General features: G+C 55.3%; 1 protein-coding gene across 1 annotated transcript in view; it reads left to right on the forward strand.

Annotated features, from left to right (window-relative positions):
- The first annotated feature begins 6,415 nt into the window (after nt 1-6,415).
- FGF11 (fibroblast growth factor 11) overlaps nt 6,416-25,113 on the forward strand; it is a 62,735-nt gene continuing 44,037 nt past the window's right edge. The window contains exons 1-4 of the mRNA XM_075261785.1: nt 6,416-6,994; nt 11,021-11,131; nt 15,106-15,209; nt 19,723-19,921. Of these exons, the coding sequence (XP_075117886.1) occupies nt 6,802-6,994; nt 11,021-11,131; nt 15,106-15,209; nt 19,723-19,921 (607 nt within the window). The 5' untranslated portion in view covers nt 6,416-6,801. The remainder of the gene's footprint in view (nt 6,995-11,020; nt 11,132-15,105; nt 15,210-19,722; nt 19,922-25,113) is intronic.

The following is a 25,113-nucleotide window of genomic DNA, read 5'->3' on the forward strand; positions in this document are numbered from 1 at the left end:
AGAGAGGAAAGAGCTGTGTGTGACAGGAGGAGCAGAGAGAGGAAATAGCTGTGTGTGACAGGAAGAGCAGAGAGAGGAAATAGCTGTGTGTGACAGGAGGAGCAGAGAGAGGATACAGCTGTGTGTGACAGGAGGAGCAGAGAGAGGATACAGCTGTGTGACAGGAGGAGCAGAGAGAGGATACAGCTGTGTGTGACAGGAGGAGCAGAGAGAGGAAAGAGCTGTGTGTGACAGGAGGAGCAGAGAGAGGATAGAGCTGTGTGTGACAGGAGGAGCAGAGAGAGGAAAGAGCTGTGTGTGACAGGAGGAGCAGAGAGAGGATAGAGCTGTGTGTGACAGGAGGAGCAGAGAGAGGAAAGAGCTGTGTGTGACAGGAGGAGCAGATAGAGGAAAGTGCTGTGTGTGACAGGAGGAGCAGAGAGAGGAAAGAGCTGTGTGTGACAGGAGGAGCAGAGAGAGGAAAGAGCTGTGTGTGACAGGAGGAGCAGAGAGAGGATAGAGCTGTGTGTGACAGGAGGAGCAGAGAGAGGATACAGCTGTGTGTGACAGGAGGAGCAGAGAGAGGATACAGCTGTGTGACAGGAGGAGCAGAGAGAGGATACAGCTGTGTGTGACAGGAGGAGCAGAGAGAGGAAAGAGCTGTGTGTGACAGGAGGAGCAGAGAGAGGAAAGAGCTGTGTGTGACAGGAGGAGCAGAGAGAGGATAGAGCTGTGTGTGACAGGAGGAGCAGAGAGAGGATACAGCTGTGTGTGACAGGAGGAGCAGAGAGAGGATACAGCTGTGTGTGACAGGAGGAGCAGAGAGAGGATAGAGCTGTGTGTGACAGGAGGAGCAAAGAGAGGATACAGCTGTGTGTGACAGGAGGAGCAGAGAGAGGATACAGCTGTGTGTGACAGGAGGAGCAGAGAGAGGATACAGCTGTGTGTGACAGGAGGAGCAGAGAGAGGAAAGAGCTGTGTGTGACAGGAGGAGCAGAGAGAGGATAGAGCTGTGTGTGACAGGAGGAGCAGAGAGAGGATAGAGCTGGGTGACAGGAGGAGCAGAGAGAGGAAAGAGCTGTGTGTGACAGGAGGAGCAGAGAGAGGATAGAGCTGTGTGACAGGACGAGCAGAGAGAGGATAGAGCTGTGTGTGACAGGAGGAGCAGAGAGAGGATAGAGCTGTGTGACAGGAGGAGCAGAGAGAGGAAAGAGCTGTGTGTGACAGGAGGAGCAGAGAGAGGATAGAGCTGTGTGTGACAGGAGGAGCAGATAGAGGAAAGAGCTGTGTGTGACAGGAGGAGCAGAGAGAGGAAAGAGCTGTGTGTGACAGGAGGAGCAGAGAGAGGAAAGAGCTGTGTGTGACAGGAGGAGCAGAGAGAGGATACAGCTGTGTGTGACAGGAGGAGCAGAGAGAGGATACAGCTGTGTGTGACAGGAGGAGCAGAGAGAGGAAAGAGCTGTGTGTGACAGGGGGAGCAGAGAGAGGATACAGCTGTGTGTGACAGGAGGAGCAGAGAGAGGATACAGCTGTGTGTGACAGGAGGAGCAGAGAGAGGATAGAGCTGTGTGTGACAGGAGGAGCAGAGAGAGGATACAGCTGTGTGACAGGAGGAGCAGAGAGAGGATAGAGCTGTGTGTGACAGGAGGAGCAGAGAGAGGATAGAGCTGTGTGTGACAGGGGGAGCAGAGAGAGGATAGAGCTGTGTGTGACAGTAGGAGCAGAGAGAGGATACAGCTGTGTGTGACAGGAGGAGCAGAGAGAGGAAAGAGCTGTGTGTGACAGGAGGAGCAGAGAGAGGAAAGAGCTGTGTGTGACAGGAGGAGCAGAGAGAGGATAGAGCTGTGTGTGACAGGAGGAGCAGAGAGAGGATAGAGCTGTGTGTGACAGGAGGAGCAGAGAGAGGATACAGCTGTGTGTGACAGGGGGAGCAGAGAGAGGATAGAGCTGTGTGTGACAGGAGGAGCAGAGAGAGGAAAGAGCTGTGTGTGACAGGGGGAGCAGAGAGAGGATAGAGCTGTGTGTGACAGGAGGAGCAGAGAGAGGATACAGCTGTGTGTGACAGGAAGAGCAGAGAGAGGAAATAGCTGTGTGTGACAGGAAGAGCAGAGAGAGGAAATAGCTGTGTGTGACAGGAGGAGCAGAGAGAGGATACAGCTGTGTGACAGGAGGAGCAGAGAGAGGATACAGCTGTGTGTGACAGGAGGAGCAGAGAGAGGAAAGAGCTGTGTGTGACAGGAGGAGCAGAGAGAGGAAAGAGCTGTGTGTGACAGGAGGAGCAGAGAGAGGATACAGCTGTGTGTGACAGGAGGAGCAGAGAGAGGATACAGCTGTGTGTGACAGGAGGAGCAGAGAGAGGAAAGAGCTGTGTGTGACAGGGGGAGCAGAGAGAGGATACAGCTGTGTGTGACAGGAGGAGCAGAGAGAGGATACAGCTGTGTGTGACAGGAGGAGCAGAGAGAGGATAGAGCTGTGTGTGACAGGAGGAGCAGAGAGAGGATACAGCTGTGTGACAGGAGGAGCAGAGAGAGGATAGAGCTGTGTGTGACAGGAGGAGCAGAGAGAGGATAGAGCTGTGTGTGACAGGGGGAGCAGAGAGAGGATAGAGCTGTGTGTGACAGTAGGAGCAGAGAGAGGATACAGCTGTGTGTGACAGGAGGAGCAGAGAGAGGAAAGAGCTGTGTGTGACAGGAGGAGCAGAGAGAGGAAAGAGCTGTGTGTGACAGGAGGAGCAGAGAGAGGATAGAGCTGTGTGTGACAGGAGGAGCAGAGAGAGGATAGAGCTGTGTGTGACAGGAGGAGCAGAGAGAGGATACAGCTGTGTGTGACAGGGGGAGCAGAGAGAGGATAGAGCTGTGTGTGACAGGAGGAGCAGAGAGAGGAAAGAGCTGTGTGTGACAGGAGGAGCAGAGAGAGGATAGAGCTGTGTGTGACAGGAGGAGCAGAGAGAGGATACAGCTGTGTGTGACAGGAAGAGCAGAGAGAGGAAATAGCTGTGTGTGACAGGAAGAGCAGAGAGAGGAAATAGCTGTGTGTGACAGGAGGAGCAGAGAGAGGATACAGCTGTGTGACAGGAGGAGCAGAGAGAGGATACAGCTGTGTGTGACAGGAGGAGCAGAGAGAGGAAAGAGCTGTGTGTGACAGGAGGAGCAGAGAGAGGAAAGAGCTGTGTGTGACAGGAGGAGCAGATAGAGGAAAGTGCTGTGTGTGACAGGAGGAGCAGAGAGAGGAAAGAGCTGTGTGTGACAGGAGGAGCAGAGAGAGGATACAGCTGTGTGACAGGAGGAGCAGAGAGAGGATACAGCTGTGTGTGACAGGAGGAGCAGAGAGAGGAAAGAGCTGTGTGTGACAGGAGGAGCAGAGAGAGGAAAGAGCTGTGTGTGACAGGAGGAGCAGAGAGAGGAAAGAGCTGTGTGTGACAGGAGGAGCAGATAGAGGAAAGTGCTGTGTGTGACAGGAGGAGCAGAGAGAGGAAAGAGCTGTGTGTGACAGGAGGAGCAGAGAGAGGAAAGAGCTGTGTGTGACAGGAGGAGCAGAGAGAGGATAGAGCTGTGTGTGACAGGAGGAGCAGAGAGAGGATAGAGCTGTGTGTGACAGGAGGAGCAGAGAGAGGATACAGCTGTGTGACAGGAGGAGCAGAGAGAGGATACAGCTGTGTGTGACAGGAGGAGCAGAGAGAGGATACAGCTGTGTGACAGGAGGAGCAGAGAGAGGATACAGCTGTGTGTGACAGGAGGAGCAGAGAGAGGAAAGAGCTGTGTGTGACAGGAGGAGCAGAGAGAGGAAAGAGCTGTGTGTGACAGGAGGAGCAGAGAGAGGATAGAGCTGTGTGTGACAGGAGGAGCAGAGAGAGGATACAGCTGTGTGTGACAGGAGGAGCAGAGAGAGGATACAGCTGTGTGTGACAGGAGGAGCAGAGAGAGGATAGAGCTGTGTGTGACAGGAGGAGCAAAGAGAGGATACAGCTGTGTGTGACAGGAGGAGCAGAGAGAGGATACAGCTGTGTGTGACAGGAGGAGCAGAGAGAGGATACAGCTGTGTGTGACAGGAGGAGCAGAGAGAGGAAAGAGCTGTGTGTGACAGGAGGAGCAGAGAGAGGATAGAGCTGTGTGTGACAGGAGGAGCAGAGAGAGGATAGAGCTGGGTGACAGGAGGAGCAGAGAGAGGAAAGAGCTGTGTGTGACAGGAGGAGCAGAGAGAGGATAGAGCTGTGTGTGACAGGAGGAGCAGAGAGAGGATAGAGCTGTGTGTGACAGGAGGAGCAGAGAGAGGATACAGCTGTGTGTGACAGGAGGAGCAGAGAGAGGAAAGAGCTGTGTGTGACAGGAGGAGCAGAGAGAGGAAAGAGCTGTGTGTGACAGGAGGAGCAGAGAGAGGATAGAGCTGTGTGACAGGAGGAGCAGGTAGAGGAAAGAGCTGTGTGTGACAGGAGGAGCAGAGAGAGGATAGAGCTGTGTGTGACAGGAGGAGCAGAGAGAGGATACAGCTGTGTGTGACAGGAGGAGCAGAGAGAGGAAAGAGCTGTGTGTGACAGGAGGAGCAGAGAGAGGAAAGAGCTGTGTGTGACAGGAGGAGCAGAGAGAGGATACAGCTGTGTGTGACAGGAGGAGCAGAGAGAGGATACAGCTGTGTGTGACAGGAGGAGCAGAGAGAGGATACAGCTGTGTGTGACAGGAGGAGCAGAGAGAGGAAAGAGCTGTGTGTGACAGGGGGAGCAGAGAGAGGATACAGCTGTGTGTGACAGGAGGAGCAGAGAGAGGATACAGCTGTGTGTGACAGGAGGAGCAGAGAGAGGATACAGCTGTGTGTGACAGGAGGAGCAGAGAGAGGATACAGCTGTGTGACAGGAGGAGCAGAGAGAGGATAGAGCTGTGTGTGACAGGAGGAGCAGAGAGAGGATAGAGCTGTGTGTGACAGGGGGAGCAGAGAGAGGATAGAGCTGTGTGTGACAGTAGGAGCAGAGAGAGGATACAGCTGTGTGTGACAGGAGGAGCAGAGAGAGGAAAGAGCTGTGTGTGACAGGAGGAGCAGAGAGAGGAAAGAGCTGTGTGTGACAGGAGGAGCAGAGAGAGGATAGAGCTGTGTGTGACAGGAGGAGCAGAGAGAGGATACAGCTGTGTGTGACAGGAGGAGCAGAGAGAGGATACAGCTGTGTGTGACAGGAGGAGCAGAGAGAGGATAGAGCTGTGTGTGACAGGAGGAGCAGAGAGAGGATAGAGCTGTGTGTGACAGGAGGAGCAGAGAGAGGATAGAGCTGTGTGTGACAGGAGGAGCAGAGAGAGGATAGAGCTGTGTGTGACAGGAGGAGCAGAGAGAGGAAAGAGCTGTGTGTGACAGGAGGAGCAGAGAGAGGAATGAGCTGTGTGTGACAGGAGGAGCAGAGAGAGGATAGAGCTGTGTGTGACAGGAGGAGCAGAGAGAGGATAGAGCTGTGTGTGACAGGAGGAGCAGAGAGAGGAAAGAGCTGTGTGTGACAGGAGGAGCAGAGAGAGGAATGAGCTGTGTGTGACAGGAGGAGCAGAGAGAGGATAGAGCTGTGTGTGACAGGAGGAGCAGAGAGAGGATAGAGCTGTGTGTGACAGGAGGAGCAGAGAGAGGATAGAGCTGTGTGTGACAGGAGGAGCAGAGAGAGGAAAGAGCTGTGTGTGACAGGAGGAGCAGAGAGAGGAATGAGCTGTGTGTGACAGGAGGAGCAGAGAGAGGATAGAGCTGTGTGTGACAGGAGGAGCAGAGAGAGGATAGAGCTGTGTGTGACAGGAGGAGCAGAGAGAGGATACAGCTGTGTGTGACAGGAGGAGCAGAGAGAGGATACAGCTGTGTGTGACAGGAGGAGCAGAGAGAGGATACAGCTGTGTGTGACAGGAGGAGCAGAGAGAGGATACAGCTGTGTGACAGGAGGAGCAGAGAGAGGATACAGCTGTGTGTGACAGGGGGAGCAGAGAGAGGATAGAGCTGTGTGTGACAGGAGGAGCAGATAGAGGAAAGTGCTGTGTGTGACAGGAGGAGCAGAGAGAGGAAAGAGCTGTGTGTGACAGGAGGAGCAGAGAGAGGAAAGAGCTGTGTGTGACAGGAGGAGCAGAGAGAGGATAGAGCTGTGTGTGACAGGAGGAGCAGAGAGAGGATAGAACTGTGTGTGACAGGAGGAGCAGAGAGAGGATACAGCTGTGTGTGACAGGGGGAGCAGAGAGAGGATAGAGCTGTGTGTGACAGGAGGAGCAGAGAGAGGATACAGCTGTGTGTGACAGGAGGAGCAGATAGAGGAAAGAGCTGTGTGTGACAGGAGGAGCAGAGAGAGGATAGAGCTGTGTGTGACAGGAGGAGCAGATAGAGGAAAGAGCTGTGTGTGACAGGAGGAGCAGAGAGAGGATAGAGCTGTGTGTGACAGGAGGAGCAGAGAGAGGATACAGCTGTGTGTGACAGGAGGAGCAGATAGAGGAAAGAGCTGTGTGTGACAGGAGGAGCAGAGAGAGGATACAGCTGTGTGTGACAGGAGGAGCAGATAGAGGAAAGAGCTGTGTGTGACAGGAGGAGCAGAGAGAGGAAAGAGCTGTGTGTGACAGGAGGAGCAGAGAGAGGAAAGAGCTGTGTGTGACAGGAGGAGCAGAGAGAGGACATGTTGCAGAGCTGTGTGTGACAGGAGGAGCAGAGAGAGGACATGTTGCAGAGCTGTGTGTGCGGAGTAGCAGTGTCTGGGTGTAGTGTCTGGCTCGGGGGCGGGCTGATGCTGATGCTGCTGCTGTGGGCAGGTTGCCAGGCTCCGGCTGAGATGTGAGGACATTCTCCGGCTGTCTCTCCTCACACATCGCCTGTAGTCCGGGGGTAATGGCCGCTCTCGCCAGTTCTCTCATCCGTCAGAAGCGAGAAATTAAAGACTCCGGAGGTTCCCGCCCTGCACCGCCTCAGAGGAAGGTCTGTCCCCGGGGAACCAAATCCTTGTGTCAGAAACAACTGCTATTCCTGGTGTCCAAGGTCCGACTGTGTGGGAGAAATCGGAGAGCCCTGGACAAAGACCCTGGTGAGAACCGACACTACATCCTAACCTGTCCTGACACCGCTCCACACTACACCCCCAACCTGTCCTGACACCGCTCCACACTACACCCCAACCTGTCCTCACACCGCTCCACACTACACCCCAACCTGTCCTGACACCGCTCCACACTACACCCCAACCTGTCCTGACTCCGCTCCACACTACACCCCAACCTGTCCTGACACCGCTCCACACTACACCCCAACCTGTCCTCACACCGCTCCACACTACACCCCAACCTGTCCTCACACCGCTCCACACTACACCCCAACCTGTCCTCACACCGCTCCACACTACACCCCAACCTGTCCTGACACCGCTCCACACTACACCCCAACCTGTCCTCACACCGCTCCACACTACACCCCAACCTGTCCTGACACCGCTCCACACTACACCCCAACCTGTCCTGACACCGCTCCACACTACACCCCCAACCTGTCCTGACACCGCTCCACACTACACCCCAACCTGTCCTCACACCGCTCCACACTACACCCCAACCTGTCCTCACACCGCTCCACACTACACCCCAACCTGTCCTCACACCGCTCCACACTACACCCCAACCTGTCCTGACACCGCTCCACACTACACCCCAACCTGTCCTGACACCGCTCCACACTACACCCCAACCTGTCCTGACTCTGCTCCACACTACACCCCAACCTGTCCTGACACTGCTCCACACTACACCCCAACCTGTCCTGACTCTGCTCCACACTACACCCCAACCTGTCCTGACACCGCTCCACACTACACCCCAACCTGTCCTCACACCGCTCCACACTACACCCCAACCTGTCCTGACACCGCTCCACACTACACCCCAACCTGTCCTGACACCGCTCCACACTACACCCCAACCTGTCCTGACTCTGCTCTACACTACACCCCAACCTGTCCTGACTCTGCTCTACACTACACCCCCAACCTGTCCTGACACAGCTCTACACTACACCCCAACCTGTCCTGACTCTGCTCTACACTACACCCCCAACCTGTCCTGACACCTCTCTACACTACACCCCAACCTGTCCTGACTCTGCTCTACACTACACCCCAACCTGTCCTGACTCTGCTCCACACTACACCCCCAACCTGTCCTGACACCCCTCTACACTACACCCCAACCTGTCCTGACACAGCTCTACACTACACCCCCAACCTGTCCTGACTCTGCTCCACACTACACCCCAACCTGTCCTGTCACTGCTCCACACTACACCCCAACCTGTCCTCACACCGCTCCACACTACACCCCAACCTGTCCTCACACCGCGCCACACTACACCCCAACCTGTCCTGACACTGCTCCACACTACACCCCAACCTGTCCTCACACCGCTCCACACTACACCCCAACCTGTCCTGACACAGCTCCACACTACACCCCAACCTGTCCTCACACCGCTCCACACTACACCCCAACCTGTCCTGACACTGCTCCACACTACACCCCAACCTGTCCTCACACCGCTCCACACTACACCCCAACCTGTCCTGACACCGCTCCACACTACACCCCAACCTGTCCTGACTCTGCTCTACACTACATCCCCAACCTGTCCTGACACCTCTCTACACTACACCCCAACCTGTCCTGACTCTGCTCTACACTACACCCCAACCTGTCCTGACACCTCTCCACACTACACCCCAACCTGTCCTCACACCGCTCCACACTACACCCCAACCTGTCCTGACACCGCTCCACACTACACCCCAACCTGTCCTGACTCTGCTCCACACTACACCCCCAACCTGTCCTGACACCTCTCTACACTACACCCCAACCTGTCCTGACACAGCTCTACACTACACCCCAACCTGTCCTGACTCTGCTCCACACTACACCCCAACCTGTCCTGACACCGCTCCACACTACACCCCAACCTGTCCTGTCACTGCTCCACACTACACCCCATCCTGTCCTGACTCTGCTCTACACTACACCCCAACCTGTCCTGACTCTGCTCCACACTACACCCCAACCTGTCCTGTCACTGCTCCACACTACACCCCAACCTGTCCTCACACCGCTCCACACTACACCCCAACCTGTCCTGACACAGCTCCACACTACACCCCAACCTGTCCTGACACCGCTCCACACTACACCCCAACCTGTCCTGACACAGCTCTACACTACACCCCAACCTGTCCTGACACAGCTCCACACTACACCCCAACCTGTCCTGACACCGCTCCACACTACACCCCAACCTGTCCTGACACCGCTCCACACTACACCCCAACCTGTCCTGACTCTGCTCTACACTACACCCCCAACCTGTCCTGACACCTCTCTACACTACACCCCAACCTGTCCTGACTCTGCTCTACACTACACCCCAACCTGTCCTGACTCTGCTCCACACTACACCCCAACCTGTCCTGACTCTGCTCTACACTACACCCCAACCTGTCCTGACACAGCTCCACACTACACCCCCAACCTGTCCTGACTCTGCTCTACACTACACCCCAACCTGTCCTGACTCTGCTCTACACTACACCCCAACCTGTCCTGTCACTGCTCTACACTACACCCCAACCTGTCCTGACACTGCTCTACACTACACCCCAACCTGTCCTGACACAGCTCCACACTACACCCCCAACCTGTCCTGACTCTGCTCTACACTACACCCCAACCTGTCCTGACTCTGCTCTACACTACACCCCAACCTGTCCTGTCACTGCTCTACACTACACCCCAACCTGTCCTGACACTGCTCCACACTATACCCCAACCTGTCCTGACACCGCTCCACACTACACCCCAACCTGTCCTGACTCTGCTCCACACTATACCCCAACCTGTCCTGACTCTGCTCCACACTACACCCCCAACCTGTCCTGACTCTGCTCCACACTACACCCCCAACCTGTCCTGACTCTGCTCTACACTACACCCCAACCTGTCCTGACACAGCTCCACACTACACCCCCAACCTGTCCTGACTCTGCTCCACACTACACCCCAACCTGTCCTGACACAGCTCCACACTACACCCCAACCTGTCCTGACACAGCTCCACACTACACCCCCAACCTGTCCTGACTCTGCTCCACACTACACCCCAACCTGTCCTGACTCTGCTCCACACTATACCCCAACCTGTCCTGACTCTGCTCTATACTACACCCCAACCTGTCCTGTCACTGCTCTACACTACACCCCAACCTGTCCTGTCACTGCTCTACACTACACCCCAACCTGTCCTGACACAGCTCCACACTATACCCCAACCTGTCCTGTCACTGCTCTACACTACACCCCAACCTGTCCTGACACAGCTCCACACTACACCCCAACCTGTCCTGACACAGCTCCACACTATACCCCAACCTGTCCTGACTCTGCTCCACACTACACCCCAACCTGTCCTGACTCTGCTCCACACTATACCCCAACCTGTCCTGACTCTGCTCTACACTACACCCCAACCTGTCCTGTCACTGCTCTACACTACACCCCAACCTGTCCTGTCACTGCTCTACACTACACCCCAACCTGTCCTGACACAGCTCCACACTATACCCCAACCTGTCCTGTCACTGCTCTACACTACACCCCAACCTGTCCTGACACAGCTCCACACTATACCCCAACCTGTCCTGACTCTGCTCTACACTACACCCCAACCTGTCCTGACACCGCTCCACACTACACCCCAACCTGTCCTGACACCGCTCCACACTACACCCCAACCTGTCCTGACTCTGCTCCACACTACACCCCAACCTGTCCTGACTCTGCTCTACACTTCCCTGCATCCTGTCCTCTCACACACTCGGCTCTGCTGTTACTGTCTCATCAGTTTGTTCTCTTTTCTGGCTCCTCCGCTCTCTGGATAATGGAGTTCTCGCTCCCGGCGGAGTCAGTAAGGAGGTCAGGGTCGGTGCTAGGATAAAGTGCACAGTTATTATCTTGGGATGTCGTGAAGGATTCTGGGAGTTTCTTGGACATTGATGACTTTTTTTTTTTTTTGTCTCCTCCAGAGCCGCAGCTGAAGGGTATAGTGACGCGTCTGCTCAGCAGGATGGGCTTCTACCTCCAGTGTCTGCCCGATGGGTCAATATCCGGAACCAAGGAAGAGCTGAGCCCTTACAGTGAGTATGGAGAGCAAGGTGGAGGGCGTGGGGGCACACTAGGCACCCTGGGGTGGAGGGCGTGGGGGCACACTAGGCACCCTGGGGTGGAGGGCGTGGGGGCACACTAGGCACCCTGGGGTGGAGGGCGTGGGGGCACACTAGGCACCCTGGGGTGGAGGGCGTGGGGGCACACTAGGCACCCTGGGGTGGAGGGCGTGGGGGCACACTAGGCACCCTGGGGTGGAGGGCGTGGGGGCACACTAGGTACCTTGGGGTGGAGGGCGTGGGGGCACACTAGGCACCTTGGGGTGGAGGGCGTGGGGGCACACTAGGCACCCTGGGGTGGAGGGCGTGGGGGCACACTAGGCACCCTGGGGTGGAGGGCGTGGGGGCACACTAGGCACCTTGGGGTGGAGGGCGTGGGGGCACACTAGGCACCCTGGGGTGGAGGGCGTGGGGGCACACTAGGCACCCTGGGGTGGAGGGCGTGGGGGCACACTAGGCACCCTGGGGTGGAGGGCGTGGGGGCACACTAGGCACCCTGGGGTGGAGGGCGTGGGGGCACACTAGGCACCCTGGGGTGGAGGGCGTGGGGGCACACTAGGCACCTTGGAGTGGAGGGCGTGGGGGCACACTAGGCACCCTGGGGTGGAGGGCGTGGGGGCACACTAGGCACCCTGGGGTGGAGGGCGTGGGGGCACACTAGGCACCTTGGGGTGGAGGGCGTGGGGGCACACTAGGCACCCTGGGGTGGAGGGCGTGGGGGCACACTAGGCACCCTGGGGTGGAGGGCGTGGGGGCACACTAGGCACCCTGGGGTGGAGGGCGTGGGGGCACACTAGGCACCCTGGGGTGGAGGGCGTGGGGGCACACTAGGCACCCTGGGGTGGAGGGCGTGGGGGCACACTAGGCACCCTGGGGTGGAGGGCGTGGGGGCACACTAGGCACCCTGGGGTGGAGGGCGTGGGGGCACACTAGGCACCTTGGGGTGGAGGGCGTGGGGGCACACTAGGCACCCTGGGGTGGAGGGCGTGGGGGCACACTAGGCACCTTGGGGTGGAGGGCGTGGGGGCACACTAGGCACCCTGGGGTGGAGGGCGTGGGGGCACGCTAGGCACCTTGGGGTGGAGGGCGTGGGGGCACGCTAGGCACCCTGGGGTGGAGGGCGTGGGGGCACGCTAGGCACCCTGGGGTGGAGGGCGTGGGGGCACACTAGGCACCCTGGGGTGGAGGGCGTGGGGGCACACTAGGCACCCTGGGGTGGAGTGTATGGGCATGTGCTACACACCAGAGTAGGTACTGCAGAGTGGACAACTTAAACTTGGCTTTTCACTCTGAATCTTCTCTACACCACCTCTTACTCCTCACCTTGGAGATGATCCTCCACCTACATAAAGCTCTAGCTGGAGACCTTCTGTCCTCCTTCATCTTCTGGTCTTGTATCTCATGTTCTAAGGTTAAGAATAGAAGTCTAAGATGTGGACCTGTCCTAATCTACCTCTACCTCCTCTGACCTACCCTGTTGCCTCCAATGTGCTGTTGTCCTTGTCCTTCTGATCTCTGTTCTCTTCCCCCCGATCTCTGTTCTCCCCCCCCCGATCTCTGTTCTCTCCCCCCTCCCCCCGATCTCTGTTCTCTCCCCCCTCCCCCCGATCTCTGTTCTCTCCCCCCCATCTCTGTTCTCTCCCCCCCATCTCTGTTCTCTCCCCCCCATCTCTGTTCTCTTCCCCCCCGATCTCTGTTCTCTTCCCCCCCCATCTCTGTTCTCTTCCCTCCGATCTCTGTTCTCTTCCCCCCCCGATCTCTGTTCTCTTCCCCCCCCGATCTCTGTTCTTCCCCCCCCCGATCTCTGTTCTGTTCTCTCCCCCCATCTCTGTTCTTCCCCCCCCCCGATCTCTGTTCTGTTCTCTCCCCCCCCGATCTCTGTTCTGTTCTCTCCCCCCCATCTCTGTTCTCCCCCCCCCGATCTCTGTTCTCTTCCCCCCCCCCGATCTCTGTTCTCTTCCCCCCATCTCTGTTCTCTCCCCCCCCCCATCTCTGTTCTCTTCCCCCCCCCCCGATCTCTGTTCTCTTCCCCCCGATCTCTGTTCTCTTCCCCCCCCCCCGATCTCTGTTCTCTTCCCCCCATCTCTGTTCTCTCCCCCCCCCATCTCTGTTCTCTCCCCCCTCCCCCCGATCTCTGTTCTCTCCCCCCCATCTCTGTTCTCTCCCCCCCATCTCTGTTCTCTCCCCCCCATCTCTGTTCTCTTCCCTCCGATCTCTGTTCTCTTCCCCCCATCTCTGTTCTCTTCCCCCCCCCCGATCTCTGTTCTTCCCCCCCCGATCTCTGTTCTGTTCTCTCCCCCCATCTCTGTTCTTCCCCCCCCGATCTCTGTTCTGTTCTCTCCCCCCCATCTCTGTTCTCCCCCCCCGATCTCTGTTCTCTCCCCCCCCCGATCTCTGTTCTCTCCCCCCCATCTCTGTTCTCCCCCCCCCGATCTCTGTTCTCTCCCCCCCCCCCGATCTCTGTTCTCTTCCCCCCCCCCCGATCTCTGTTCTCTTCCCCCCCCCCATCTCTGTTCTCTTCCCCCCCCCCGATCTCTGTTCTCTTCCCCCCCCCCGATCTCTGTTCTCTTCCCCCCCCCCGATCTCTGTTCTCTTCCCCCCCCCCGATCTCTGTTCTCTTCCCCCCCCCCCGATCTCTGTTCTCTTCCCCCCCCGATCTCTGTTCTCTTCTCCCCCCCCGATCTCTGTTCTCTTCCCCCCCCCCCCCGATCTCTGTTCTCTCCCCCCATCTCTGTTCTCTCCCCCCGATCTCTGTTCTCCCCCCCCATCTCTGTTCTCTCCCCCCCCATCTCTGTTCTCTCCCCCCCCATCTCTGTTCTCTCCCCCCGATCTCTGTTCTCCCCCCCCATCTCTGTTCTCTCCCCCCATCTCTGTTCTCTCCCCCCGATCTCTGTTCTCCCCCCCCATCTCTGTTCTCTCCCCCCATCTCTGTTCTCTCCCCCCGATCTCTGTTCTCCCCCCCCATCTCTGTTCTCTCCCCCCATCTCTGTTCTCTCCCCCCGATCTCTGTTCTCTTCCCCCCCGATCTCTGTTCTCTTCCCCCCCGATCTCTGTTCTCTTCCCCCCCGATCTCTGTTCTCTTCCCTCCGATCTCTGTTCTCTTCCCCCCCCGATCTCTGTTCTCCCCCCCATCTCTGTTCTTCCCCCCATCTCTGTTCTTCCCCCCATCTCTGTTCTTCCCCCCATCTCTGTTCTTCCCCCCATCTCTGTTCTTCCCCCCATCTCTGTTCTTCCCCCCCCGATCTCTGTTCTGTTCTCTCCCCCCCATCTCTGTTCTCCCCCCCCGATCTCTGTTCTGTTCTCTCCCCCCCATCTCTGTTCTCCCCCCCCCGATCTCTGTTCTCTTCCCCCCCCCCCGATCTCTGTTCTCTTCCCCCCCCCGATCTCTGTTCTCTTCCCCCCCCCCGATCTCTGTTCTCTTCCCCCCCCCCGATCTCTGTTCTCTTCCCCCCCCCGATCTCTGTTCTCTTCCCCCCCCCCGATCTCTGTTCTCTTCCCCCCCCCCCGATCTCTGTTCTCTTCCCCCCCCCGATCTCTGTTCTCTTCCCCCCCCCGATCTCTGTTCTCTTCCCCCCCCCCGATCTCTGTTCTCTTCCCCCCCCGATCTCTGTTCTCTCCCCCCCATCTCTGTTCTCCCCCCCCCGATCTCTGTTCTCTTCCCCCCCCCGATCTCTGTTCTCTTCCCCCCCCCGATCTCTGTTCTCTTCCCCCCCCCGATCTCTGTTCTCCCCCCCCCCGATCTCTGTTCTCTTCCCCCCCCCCCCGATCTCTGTTCTCCTCCCCCCCCCGATCTCTGTTCTCTCCCCCCCCATCTCTGTTCTCCCCCCCCCCCCCCCGATCTCTGTTCTCTCCCCCCCCATCTCTGTTCTCCCCCCCCCCCCCCCGATCTCTGTTCTCTTCCCCCCCCCATCTCTGTTTTTCCTCTGATCTCTGTTCCTTGTCTCAAGCTCTCTTTAATGTTATCCCTGTGGGTCTCCGGGTTGTGGCCATACAGAGCTCGGCCTGTGGTCAGTATGTGGCCATGAATTCTGAGGGACGTCTTTACAACTCCGTGAGTGTTTTTCTTTCCTTCTTCACGTCTCCTTCATTACCAGCAGATAAACATCTCACCCATACAGCAGATCCATGGGAAGATCTCCCGCACTGCAGCATCTCCTTCAGGGGCTTAGGAGACCCCGTTCAGCTTTGGTGACTGGATCTGGTTGAGTGTCTTGTCTTGGATGTTGGCTCGGTGTCTTGGAGGTTGGCTCGGTGTCTTGGAGGTTGGCTCGGTGTCTTGGATGTTGGCTCGGTGTCTTGGAGGTTGGCTCGGTGTCTTGGAGGTTGGCTCGGTGTCTTGGAGGTTGGCTCGGTGTCTTGGAGGTTGGCTCGGTGTCTTGGATGTTGGCTCGGTGTCTTGGATGTTGGCTCGGTGTCTTGGATGTTGGCTCGGTGTCTTGGAGGTTGGCTCGGTGTCTTGGAGGTTGGCTCGGTGTCTTGGAGGTTGGCTCAGTGTCTTGGATGTTGGCTCGGTGTCTTGGATGTTGGCTCGGTGTCTTGGAGGTTAGATCGGTGTCTTGGAGTGTCACGGTGCAAAGGTATACGTCTTCCTCCGGATGGTCTTTTGAATCAACACGGACGCAAGAGGTCGGGAGACAACAGCAATTTATTGTAATCCACAAAGTTAGTAGCCGGCAGCGGTCACATCAACCGTAATAACAATAAGTCCACAGAAGTCACAATCCAATGATAGCTTTGGCTCCTTGGTCCTGTAACTATATCCTGGCTCTCTGCAGAGCTGTGCACAGGCCGGCTAACACATACTAACTGCTAGCTATATACTATATACTAAGACTGTTACACCTATATCTGTGGGTGGGAAGGGCTGAGCCACAGATCCTTCCCCCCTCACCTATACCAAGGAGAGCAGACTCCCTGTCTACTATGGACAATGCACCGTCCAACATCTTCTTGGAGACACCGATCAGATTATCTCCACCCATTGTCCTCACTAGTTAGAGGTATTTGCATACAATGTGCTAACACACTAGACCCCAATCAGCCAACTACACATTGATGTATATAACAGGTTAGAGAATACATTCCACATGAAATATATATTACACATGGCCTATAGTATAGACTCTAACCATCCCGTGACAACCCCTCCCCCTCTCAAAACATGTGCATGACACAATTGGCCTACACAGGTAAATTGGGGAATGCACATCAGTCTCTATAGCTCATATGTCCTCCTGCCGGGATAACCCATCTGTGTTCTGGTGTTGGTTCCCTCGGCGGTACTGAATGGTAAAGTTGTAGGGTTGAAGGGCTGGCATCTGGCAGAAAATCCGGTGGATCCATGTTGGCGTCTCTCTGAGCTTGGCTTCGGGTCACTGCTCCCACAAAGTGGCACTGTAGATTTCCAACATCGTTGCCTAACAGAACATCGGCCGGCAGCCCGCTCATCACACCAATTGTGCATCGTTTTGGTCCATAACCATAGTCGAGTTCCACGGTAGCTTTAGGAATACGTCTCCGAGTACCCCCTGCCAACTCGATAGAAATGCCAGGGCCCTCCTCTAGGGCCTCGGGTCGCACAACTCGGGGGTCCGCTACCGTTAGGAAAGCTCCCGAGTCCCGGAATCCAACAACTGTTCGGCCATTCAGTAGGACCTCCTGCAAGTGCTTCCTCTGAGGGTTTGCGGGATGTGTGGCGGAAGGCTGAATCCCATAGACCCCTGGAGGTGGAACAGATGGGTCATTCATGGAGTCATCTGGAAATGGGGCCAAACTTTCTGTCCTAGGGGTGGTTCCCAGGTAGGGAATAGGCCGGGATGCCACGGTGGCCCGTGCCCCCATGTTAACAGGGCAACTAGCTTGCAAATGTCCAGGCCGCCCGCACCCAAAACATCTGCGCTCTAGCATTCTTCCAGTGGGTCGTTGTCTAGGGACAGGGTTGTTCATAGCTGGAGGCCGATGGGCTGGGGCAGGGGTAGAGGGGGAATTGTAATCCTGAGGCCGGACACGAAAGGTGGGTGGCTGGCTGAAGGGTGTCTGGCGGACTGTGGTAGTTTTCCGCTCCTCTGCAAACAACCTCTTCCACTGCGGCTTGATGGTCAGGCCCTCATCTGCAAGGGAAGCAGCTTGCTCAACTGTGGCTGGGTTCCGTTCCAGCACCCACTCACGGATCTCAGCGGGGCACTGGGAAAAGAACTGTTCCTTAAGTATGACTTGGAGGATCTTATCGACTGTGACAGCCTCCTCTCCTTCTAGCCAGCGCTTGCATGCTTGCTTCAACTTGTGGGCGAACATGTGGAAGGAGCTTCCCCCATTGTAAGACAAAGAGCGGAACTGAACTCGGTAGGTCTCTGGAGTGACTGCATAATACTTCTGCACCGCTCTTTTAATGGCCTCATAGTCCCGCTGATCACTAGGGTCCATGGCTCTGAGAGCTTCCGCAGCCCCATCTCGTAGGTGCCCCACCAGATACTGGACCCAATCCTTCTCTGGGACTTCCATCAGGTGGCACTGGTGTTCGAAGTCCTGAAAATATCCATCAACATCCCCAGCCGCTTCATCAAAGGTCTTGAAGTGTTTATGGGAGACATATGGTGGTTCTCTCACTGTTGGGCTGGGGGTCGACGTTTGATTATAATTCCGCGTAGTTATCTCAGCCATTCGCATTTCATGCGCCATTCTTTCCTTTTCATGCGCCATTCTCTGTTTCTCCTTCTCCGTTTCCTGAGCCCTCTGTAATGCTCTACTCCTTTGCTCTGCAGTTGCTTCTAGCCCCAGCACTGCCAATTCCTCCTCATACAAAACAACCCATCTGCTCTTTTGGGTCTGTACCTGCCACTCCTGTATCTCTCCAGTCTCCTGGGGGCAGCCCTCCTCATGGTCGCTTTGCAGGGTCATCTCCTCCAGTGCCTCGATCAGTTGCTCTTTCGTTCTTCCCTGGTAACTCAGGTTTAGTTCCCGGGCCCTTACTTGTAGACTTGCCATAGTCCAGTTCCTGTATTCTGAGGTTGTGGCTCCATTAATCGCTGGGCTGCTGTAGTCCATCTCGCTGTCCGCTGTTGATCCCACCGCTGCCAACCAGTTGTCACGGAGCAAAGGTATACGTCTTCCTCCGGAGGATATCTTGAACCAACACGGATGCAAGAGGTCGGGAGACAACAGCAATTTATTGTAATCCACAAAGTTAGTAGCCGGCGGCGGTCACATCAACCGTAATAACAATAAGTCCACAGAAGTCACAATCCAATGATAGCTTTGGCTCCTTGGTCCTGTAACTAAATCCTGGCTCTCTGCAGAGCTGTGCACAGGCCGGCTAACACATACTAACTGCTAGCTATATACTATATACTAAGACTGTTACACCTATATCTGTGGGTGGGAAGGGCTGAGTCACAGATCCTTCCCCCCTCACCTATACCAAGGAGAGCAGACTCCCTGTCTACTATGGACAATGCACCGTCCAACATCTTCTTGGAGACACTGATCAGATTATCTCCACCCATTGTCCTCACTGGTCCTCACTAGTTAGAGGGATTTGCATACAATGTGCTAACACACTAGACCCCAATCAGCCAACTACACATTGATGTATATAACAGGTTAGAGAATACATTCCACATGAAATATATATTACACATTGCCTATAGTATAGACTCTAACCATCCCGTGACATGGAGGTTGGCTCGGTGTCTTGGATGTTGGCTCGGTGTCTTGGATGTTGGCTCGGTGTCTCATCTAGGGCTCTATCTTTGACAGTTCCAGTGGAATGTTTTGTCTTGAGACCTTTATTTGGATTCTTTATCCTCTTAGGTTCAGCATCTTGGAGACGACTTGTGTAATCTCTAGTCTTAGTGTAGGCTTAGTGTCTTGGTGAAGGTACCAAATGAACATCTTGGGCTCCTAAACTTGGAGAAGGCTCCATTTAAATGCCTTGTCTTGGAAAAGGCTCTTGCCAACGTGTTTGCCCAAGACAACACATCTATCTGGAGTCTTTATCTAGACAATGTCACATCTTGTCTTTGAGGTGGGCTTATAGTCTTAGTGAAGGCTCCTTCTCGATGTCTTCTACGTTGGCTCTGAGTGTTGTTGAACAACTTTGGCTCAGTGTCTTGGTGAATGTCTTAAAACTAGGAGGGAGAAGCTCCAGGTGGTAGAAATGTCTAGTATGATGGACTGTTCCTTCTCCAGACTGGAGGTGACCATCCGAGATCGGACTCCTTGGTGACGTCTTCTTTCTTCCACCTTGGGTGGGTTTCCTTCTCTCTCAAGTCTTTATTGAGGATCTCCAGGTCTTCTTCTCACGCAGTGAAGTACATCAGTAGATTATACTGAGCTTTAATGGTGGCAGTGACCGCAGTCATGTCTGTGCCGCTCCTTAGGCTCCCCCAAAACCTCCTCATGTAGCAGTGTGAACTGTCACCTGCTTAGGAGCCTCATTCAGAGGATGTTTTATGCCAACTTCATTCTTCTATCATCATCATCATCATCATCATCATCTTCCTCCTTCTTCCATCATCTTCCTCTTCCATCATCTTCTTCATCCGCGCTCTCTCCTTGTCTTCCAGGTTTACTTTACAGCGGAGTGTCGCTTTAAGGAAAGTGTTTTTGACAATTATTTTGTCACCTACTCTTCAACGCTCTACCGCCAGCGCGGCTCCGGCCGGGGATGGTACCTGGGCATCAATAAAGATGGACGAGCCATGGAGGGCAACCGGGTGAAGAAACATAGACCAGCTGGTCACTTCCTTCCAAAGCTGAGTGAAGGTAAAGAATACACATGTGGTAATAAGGCGGGGGGGGGAGGACTACATGAAGGCAGACTATGGCTAGTGGTCAGTGACTAGGGCTCTATGGCTAATGGTCAGTGACTAGAGCTCTATGGCTGGTGGTCAGTGACTAGGGCTCTATGGCTAATGGTCAGTGACTAGGGCTCTATGGCTGGTGGTCAGTGACTAGGGCTCTATGGCTGGTGGTCAGTGACTAGCGCTCTATGGCTAATGGTCAGTGACTAGCGCTCTATGGCTGGTGGTCAGTGAATAGGGCTCTATGGCTGGTGGTCAGTGACTAGGGCTCTATGGCTGGTGGTCAGTGACTAGCGCTCTATGGCTAATGGTCAGTGACTAGCGCTCTATGGCTGGTGGTCAGTGACTAGGGCTCTATGGCTAATGGTCAGTGACTAGGGCTCTATGGCTGAGGGTCAGTGACTAGGACTCTATGGCTGGTGGTCAGTGACTAGGGCTCTATGGCTAATGGTCAGTGACTAGGGCTCTATGGCTGGTGGTCAGTGACTAGGACTCTATGGCTAATGGTCAGTGACTAGGGCTCTATGGCTGGTGGTCAGTGACTAGGGCTCTATGGCTAATGGTCAGTGACTAGGGCTCTATGGCTGGTGGTCAGTGACTAGGGCTCTATGGCTAATGGTCAGTGACTAGGGCTCTATGGCTGGGGGTCAGTGACTAGGGCTCTATAGCTGGTGGTCAGTGACTAGGGCTCTATGGCTAATGGTCAGTGACTAGGACTCTATGGCTGGTGGTCAGTGACTAGGGCTCTATGGCTGGTGGTCAGTGACTAGGGCTCTATGGCTGGTGGTCAGTGACTAGGGCTCTATGGCTAATGGTCAGTGACTAGCGCTCTATGGCTGGTGGTCAGTGACTAGGGCTCTATGGCTAATGGTCAGTGACTAGGGCTCTATGGCTGAGGGTCAGTGACTAGGACTCTATGGCTGGTGGTCAGTGACTAGGGCTCTATGGCTAATGGTCAGTGACTAGGGCTCTATGGCTGGTGGTCAGTGACTAGGACTCTATGGCTAATGGTCAGTGACTAGGGCTCTATGGCTGGTGGTCAGTGACTAGGGCTCTATGGCTAATGGTCAGTGACTAGGGCTCTATGGCTGGTGGTCAGTGACTAGGGCTCTATGGCTAATGGTCAGTGACTAGGGCTCTATGGCTGGGGGTCAGTGACTAGGGCTCTATAGCTGGTGGTCAGTGACTAGGGCTCTATGGCTAATGGTCAGTGACTAGGACTCTATGGCTGGTGGTCAGTGACTAGGGCTCTATGGCTGGTGGTCAGTGACTAGGGCTCTATGGCTGGTGGTCAGTGACTAGGGCTCTATGGCTGGTGGTCAGTGACTAGGGCTCTATGGCTGGTGGTCAGTGACTAGTGCGCTATGGCTCCTGGTCAGTGACTAGCGCTCTATGGCTGGTGGTCAGTGACTAGGGCTCTATGGCTAATGGTCAGTGACTAGCGCTCTATGGCTGGTGGTCAGTGACTAGGGCTCTATGGCTGGTGGTCAGTGACTAGGGCTCTATGGCTAATGGTCAGTGACTAGGACTCTATGGCTAATGGTCAGTGACTAGGGCTCTATGACTAATGGTCAGTGACTAGGGCTCTATGGCTAATGGTCAGTGACTAGGGCTCTATGGCTGGTGGTCAGTGACTAGGGCTCTATGGCTGGTGGTCAGTGACTAGGGCTCTATGGCTAATGGTCAGTGACTAGTGCTCTATGGCTGGTGGTCAGTGACTAGGGCTCTATGGCTGGTGCTCAGTGACTAGGGCTCTATGACTGGTGGTCAGTGACTAGGGGACTATGACTGGTGGTCAGTGACTAGGACTCTATGGCTAATGGTCAGTGACTAGGGCTCTATGGCTAATGGTCAGTGACTAGGGGTCTATGACTGGTGGTCAGTGACTAGGGCTCTATGACTGGTGGACAGTGACTAGGGCTCTATGGCTGGTGGTCAGTGACTAGGGGTCTATGACTGGTGGTCAGTGACTAGGACTCTATGGCTAATGGTCAGTGACTAGGGCTCTATGGCTAATGGTCAGTGACTAGGGATCTATGACTGGTGGTCAGTGACTAGGGCTCTATGGCTAATGGTCAGTGACTAGGGCTCTATGGCTAATGGTCAGTGACTAGGGCTCTATGACTAATGGTCAGTGAATAGGGCTCTATGGCTGGTGGTCAGTGACTAGGGCTCTATGACTAATGGTCAGTAACTAGGACTCTATGGCTGGTGGTCAGTGACTAGGACTCTATGGCTGGTGGTCAGTGACTAGGGCTCTATGGCTGGTGGTCAGTGACTAGGACTCTATGGCTGGTGGTCAGTGACTAGCGCTCTATGGCTGGTGGTCAGTGACTAGGGCTCTATGGCTAATGGTCAGTGACTAGGGCTCTATGGCTAATGGTCAGTGACAAGGGCTCTATGGCTAATGGTAAGTGACTAGGACTCTATGGCTGGTGGTCAGTGACTAGCGCTCTATGGCTGGTGGTCAGTGACTAGGACTCTATGGCTGGTGGTCAGTGACTAGCGCTCTATGGCTGGTGGTCAGTGACTAGGGCTCTATGGCTAATGGTCAGTGACTAGGGCTCTATGGCTGAGGGTCAGTGACTAGGACTCTATGGCTGGTGGTCAGTGACTAGGGCTCTATGGCTGGTGGTCAGTGACTAGGGCTCTATGGCTGGTGGTCAGTGACTAGGGCTCTATGGCTAATGGTCAGTGACTAGGGCTCTATGGCTGGTGGTCAGTGACTAGGGCTCTATGGCTAATGGTCAGTGACTAGGGCTCTATGGCTAATGGTCAGTGACTAGAGCTCTATGGCTAATGGTCAGTGACTAGGGCTCTATGGCTGGGGGTCAGTGACTAGGGCTCTATAGCTGGTGGTCAGTGACTAGGGCTCTATGGCTAATGGTCAGTGACTAGGACTCTATGGCTGGTGGTCAGTGACTAGGGCTCTATGGCTGGTGGTCAGTGACTAGGGCTCTATGGCTGGTGGTCAGTGACTAGGGCTCTATGGCTGGTGGTCAGTGACTAGGGCTCTATGGCTGGTGGTCAGTGACTAGGGCTCTATGGCTAATGGTCAGTGACTAGGGCTCTATGGCTAATGGTCAGTGACTAGGGCTCTATGGCTAATGGTCAGTGACTAGGGCTCTATGACTAATGGTCAGTGACTAGGGCTCTATGGCTAATGGTCAGTGACTAGGGCTCTATGGCTGGTCGTCAGTGACTAGCGCTCTATGGCTGGTGGTCAGTGACTAGGGCGCTATGGCTCCTGGTCAGTGACTAGCGCTCTATGGCTGGTGGTCAGTGACTAGCGCTCTATGGCTGGTGGTCACTGACTAGGGCTCTATGGCTGGTGGTCAGTGACTAGCGCTCTATGGCTGGTGGTCAGTGACTAGGGCTCTATGGCTGGTGGTCAGTGACTAGGGCTCTATGGCTAATGGTCAGTGACTAGCGCTCTATGGCTGGTGGTCAGTGACTAGGGCTCTATGGCTGGTGGTCAGTGACTAGGGCTCTATGGCTAATGGTCAGTGACTAGGACTCTATGGCTAATGGTCAGTGACTAGGGCTCTATGACTAATGGTCAGTGACTAGGGCTCTATGGCTAATGGTCAGTGACTAGGGCTCTATGATTAATGGTCAGTGACTAGGGCTCTATGGCTGGTGGTCAGTGACTAGGGCTCTATGGCTGGTGGTCAGTGACTAGGGCTCTATGGCTAATGGTCAGTGACTAGTGCTCTATGGCTGGTGGTCAGTGACTAGGGCTCTATGGCTGGTGCTCAGTGACTAGGGCTCTATGGCTGGTGCTCAGTGACTAGGGCTCTATGGCTGGTGGTCAGTGACTAGCGCTCTGTGGCTGGTGCTCAGTGACTAGGGCTCTATGGCTGGTGGTCAGTGACTAGGGCTCTATGGCTGGTGGTCAGTGACTAGCGCTCTGTGGCTGGGGGTCAGTGACTAGGGCTCTATGGCTGGTGGTCAGTGACTAGGGCTCTATGGCTGGTGGTCAGTGACTAGGGCTCTATGGCTGGTGCTCAGTGACTAGGGCTCTATGACTGGTGGTCAGTGACTAGGGCTCTATGGCTGGTGGTCAGTGACTAGGGCTCTATGGCTGGTGGTCAGTGACTAGGGGTCTATGGCTAATGGTCAGTGACTAGGGGTCTATGACTGGTGGACAGTGACTAGGGCTCTATGGCTGGTGGTCAGTGACTAGGGCTCTATGGCTAATGGTCAGTGACTAGGGGTCTATGACTGGTGGTCAGTGACTAGGGCTCTATGACTGGTGGACAGTGACTAGGGCTCTATGACTGGTGGTCAGTGACTAGGACTCTATGGCTAATGGTCAGTGACTAGGGGTCTATGACTGGTGGACAGTGACTAGGGCTCTATGGCTGGTGGTCAGTGACTAGGGCTCTATGGCTAATGGTCAGTGACTAGGGGTCTATGACTGGTGGTCAGTGACTAGGGCTCTATGACTGGTGGACAGTGACTAGGGCTCTATGACTGGTGGTCAGTGACTAGGACTCTATGGCTAATGGTCAGTGACTAGGGCTCTATGGCTAATGGTCAGTGACTAGGGATCTATGACTGGTGGTCAGTGACTAGGGCTCTATGGCTAATGGTCAGTGACTAGGGCTCTATGGCTAATGGTCAGTGACTAGGGCTCTATGACTAATGGTCAGTGACTAGGGCTCTATGGCTGGTGGTCAGTGACTAGGGCTCTATGGCTGGGGGTCAGTGACTAGGGCTCTATGACTAATGGTCAGTAACTAGGACTCTATGGCTGGTGGTCAGTGACTAGGACTCTATGGCTGGTGGTCAGTGACTAGGACTCTATGGCTGGTGGTCAGTGACTAGCGCTCTATGGCTGGTGGTCAGTGACTAGGGCTCTATGGCTAATGGTCAGTGACTAGGGCTCTATGGCTAATGGTCAGTGACTAGGACTCTATGGCTGGTGGTCAGTGACTAGGGCTCTATGGCTGGTGGTCAGTGACTAGGGCTCTATGGCTGGTGGTCAGTGACTAGGGCTCTATGGCTGGTGGTCAGTGACTAGCGCTCTATGGCTGGTGGTCAGTGACTAGGGCTCTATGGCTAATGGTCAGTGACTAGGGCTCTATGGCTGGTGGTCAGTGACTAAGGCTCTATGGTTTATGGTCAGTGACTAGGGCTCTATGGCTGGTG

Source organism: Leptodactylus fuscus, unplaced genomic scaffold (genome assembly GCF_031893055.1).
Source record: "Leptodactylus fuscus isolate aLepFus1 unplaced genomic scaffold, aLepFus1.hap2 HAP2_SCAFFOLD_393, whole genome shotgun sequence".
NCBI classification, from domain to species: domain Eukaryota; kingdom Metazoa; phylum Chordata; class Amphibia; order Anura; family Leptodactylidae; genus Leptodactylus; species Leptodactylus fuscus.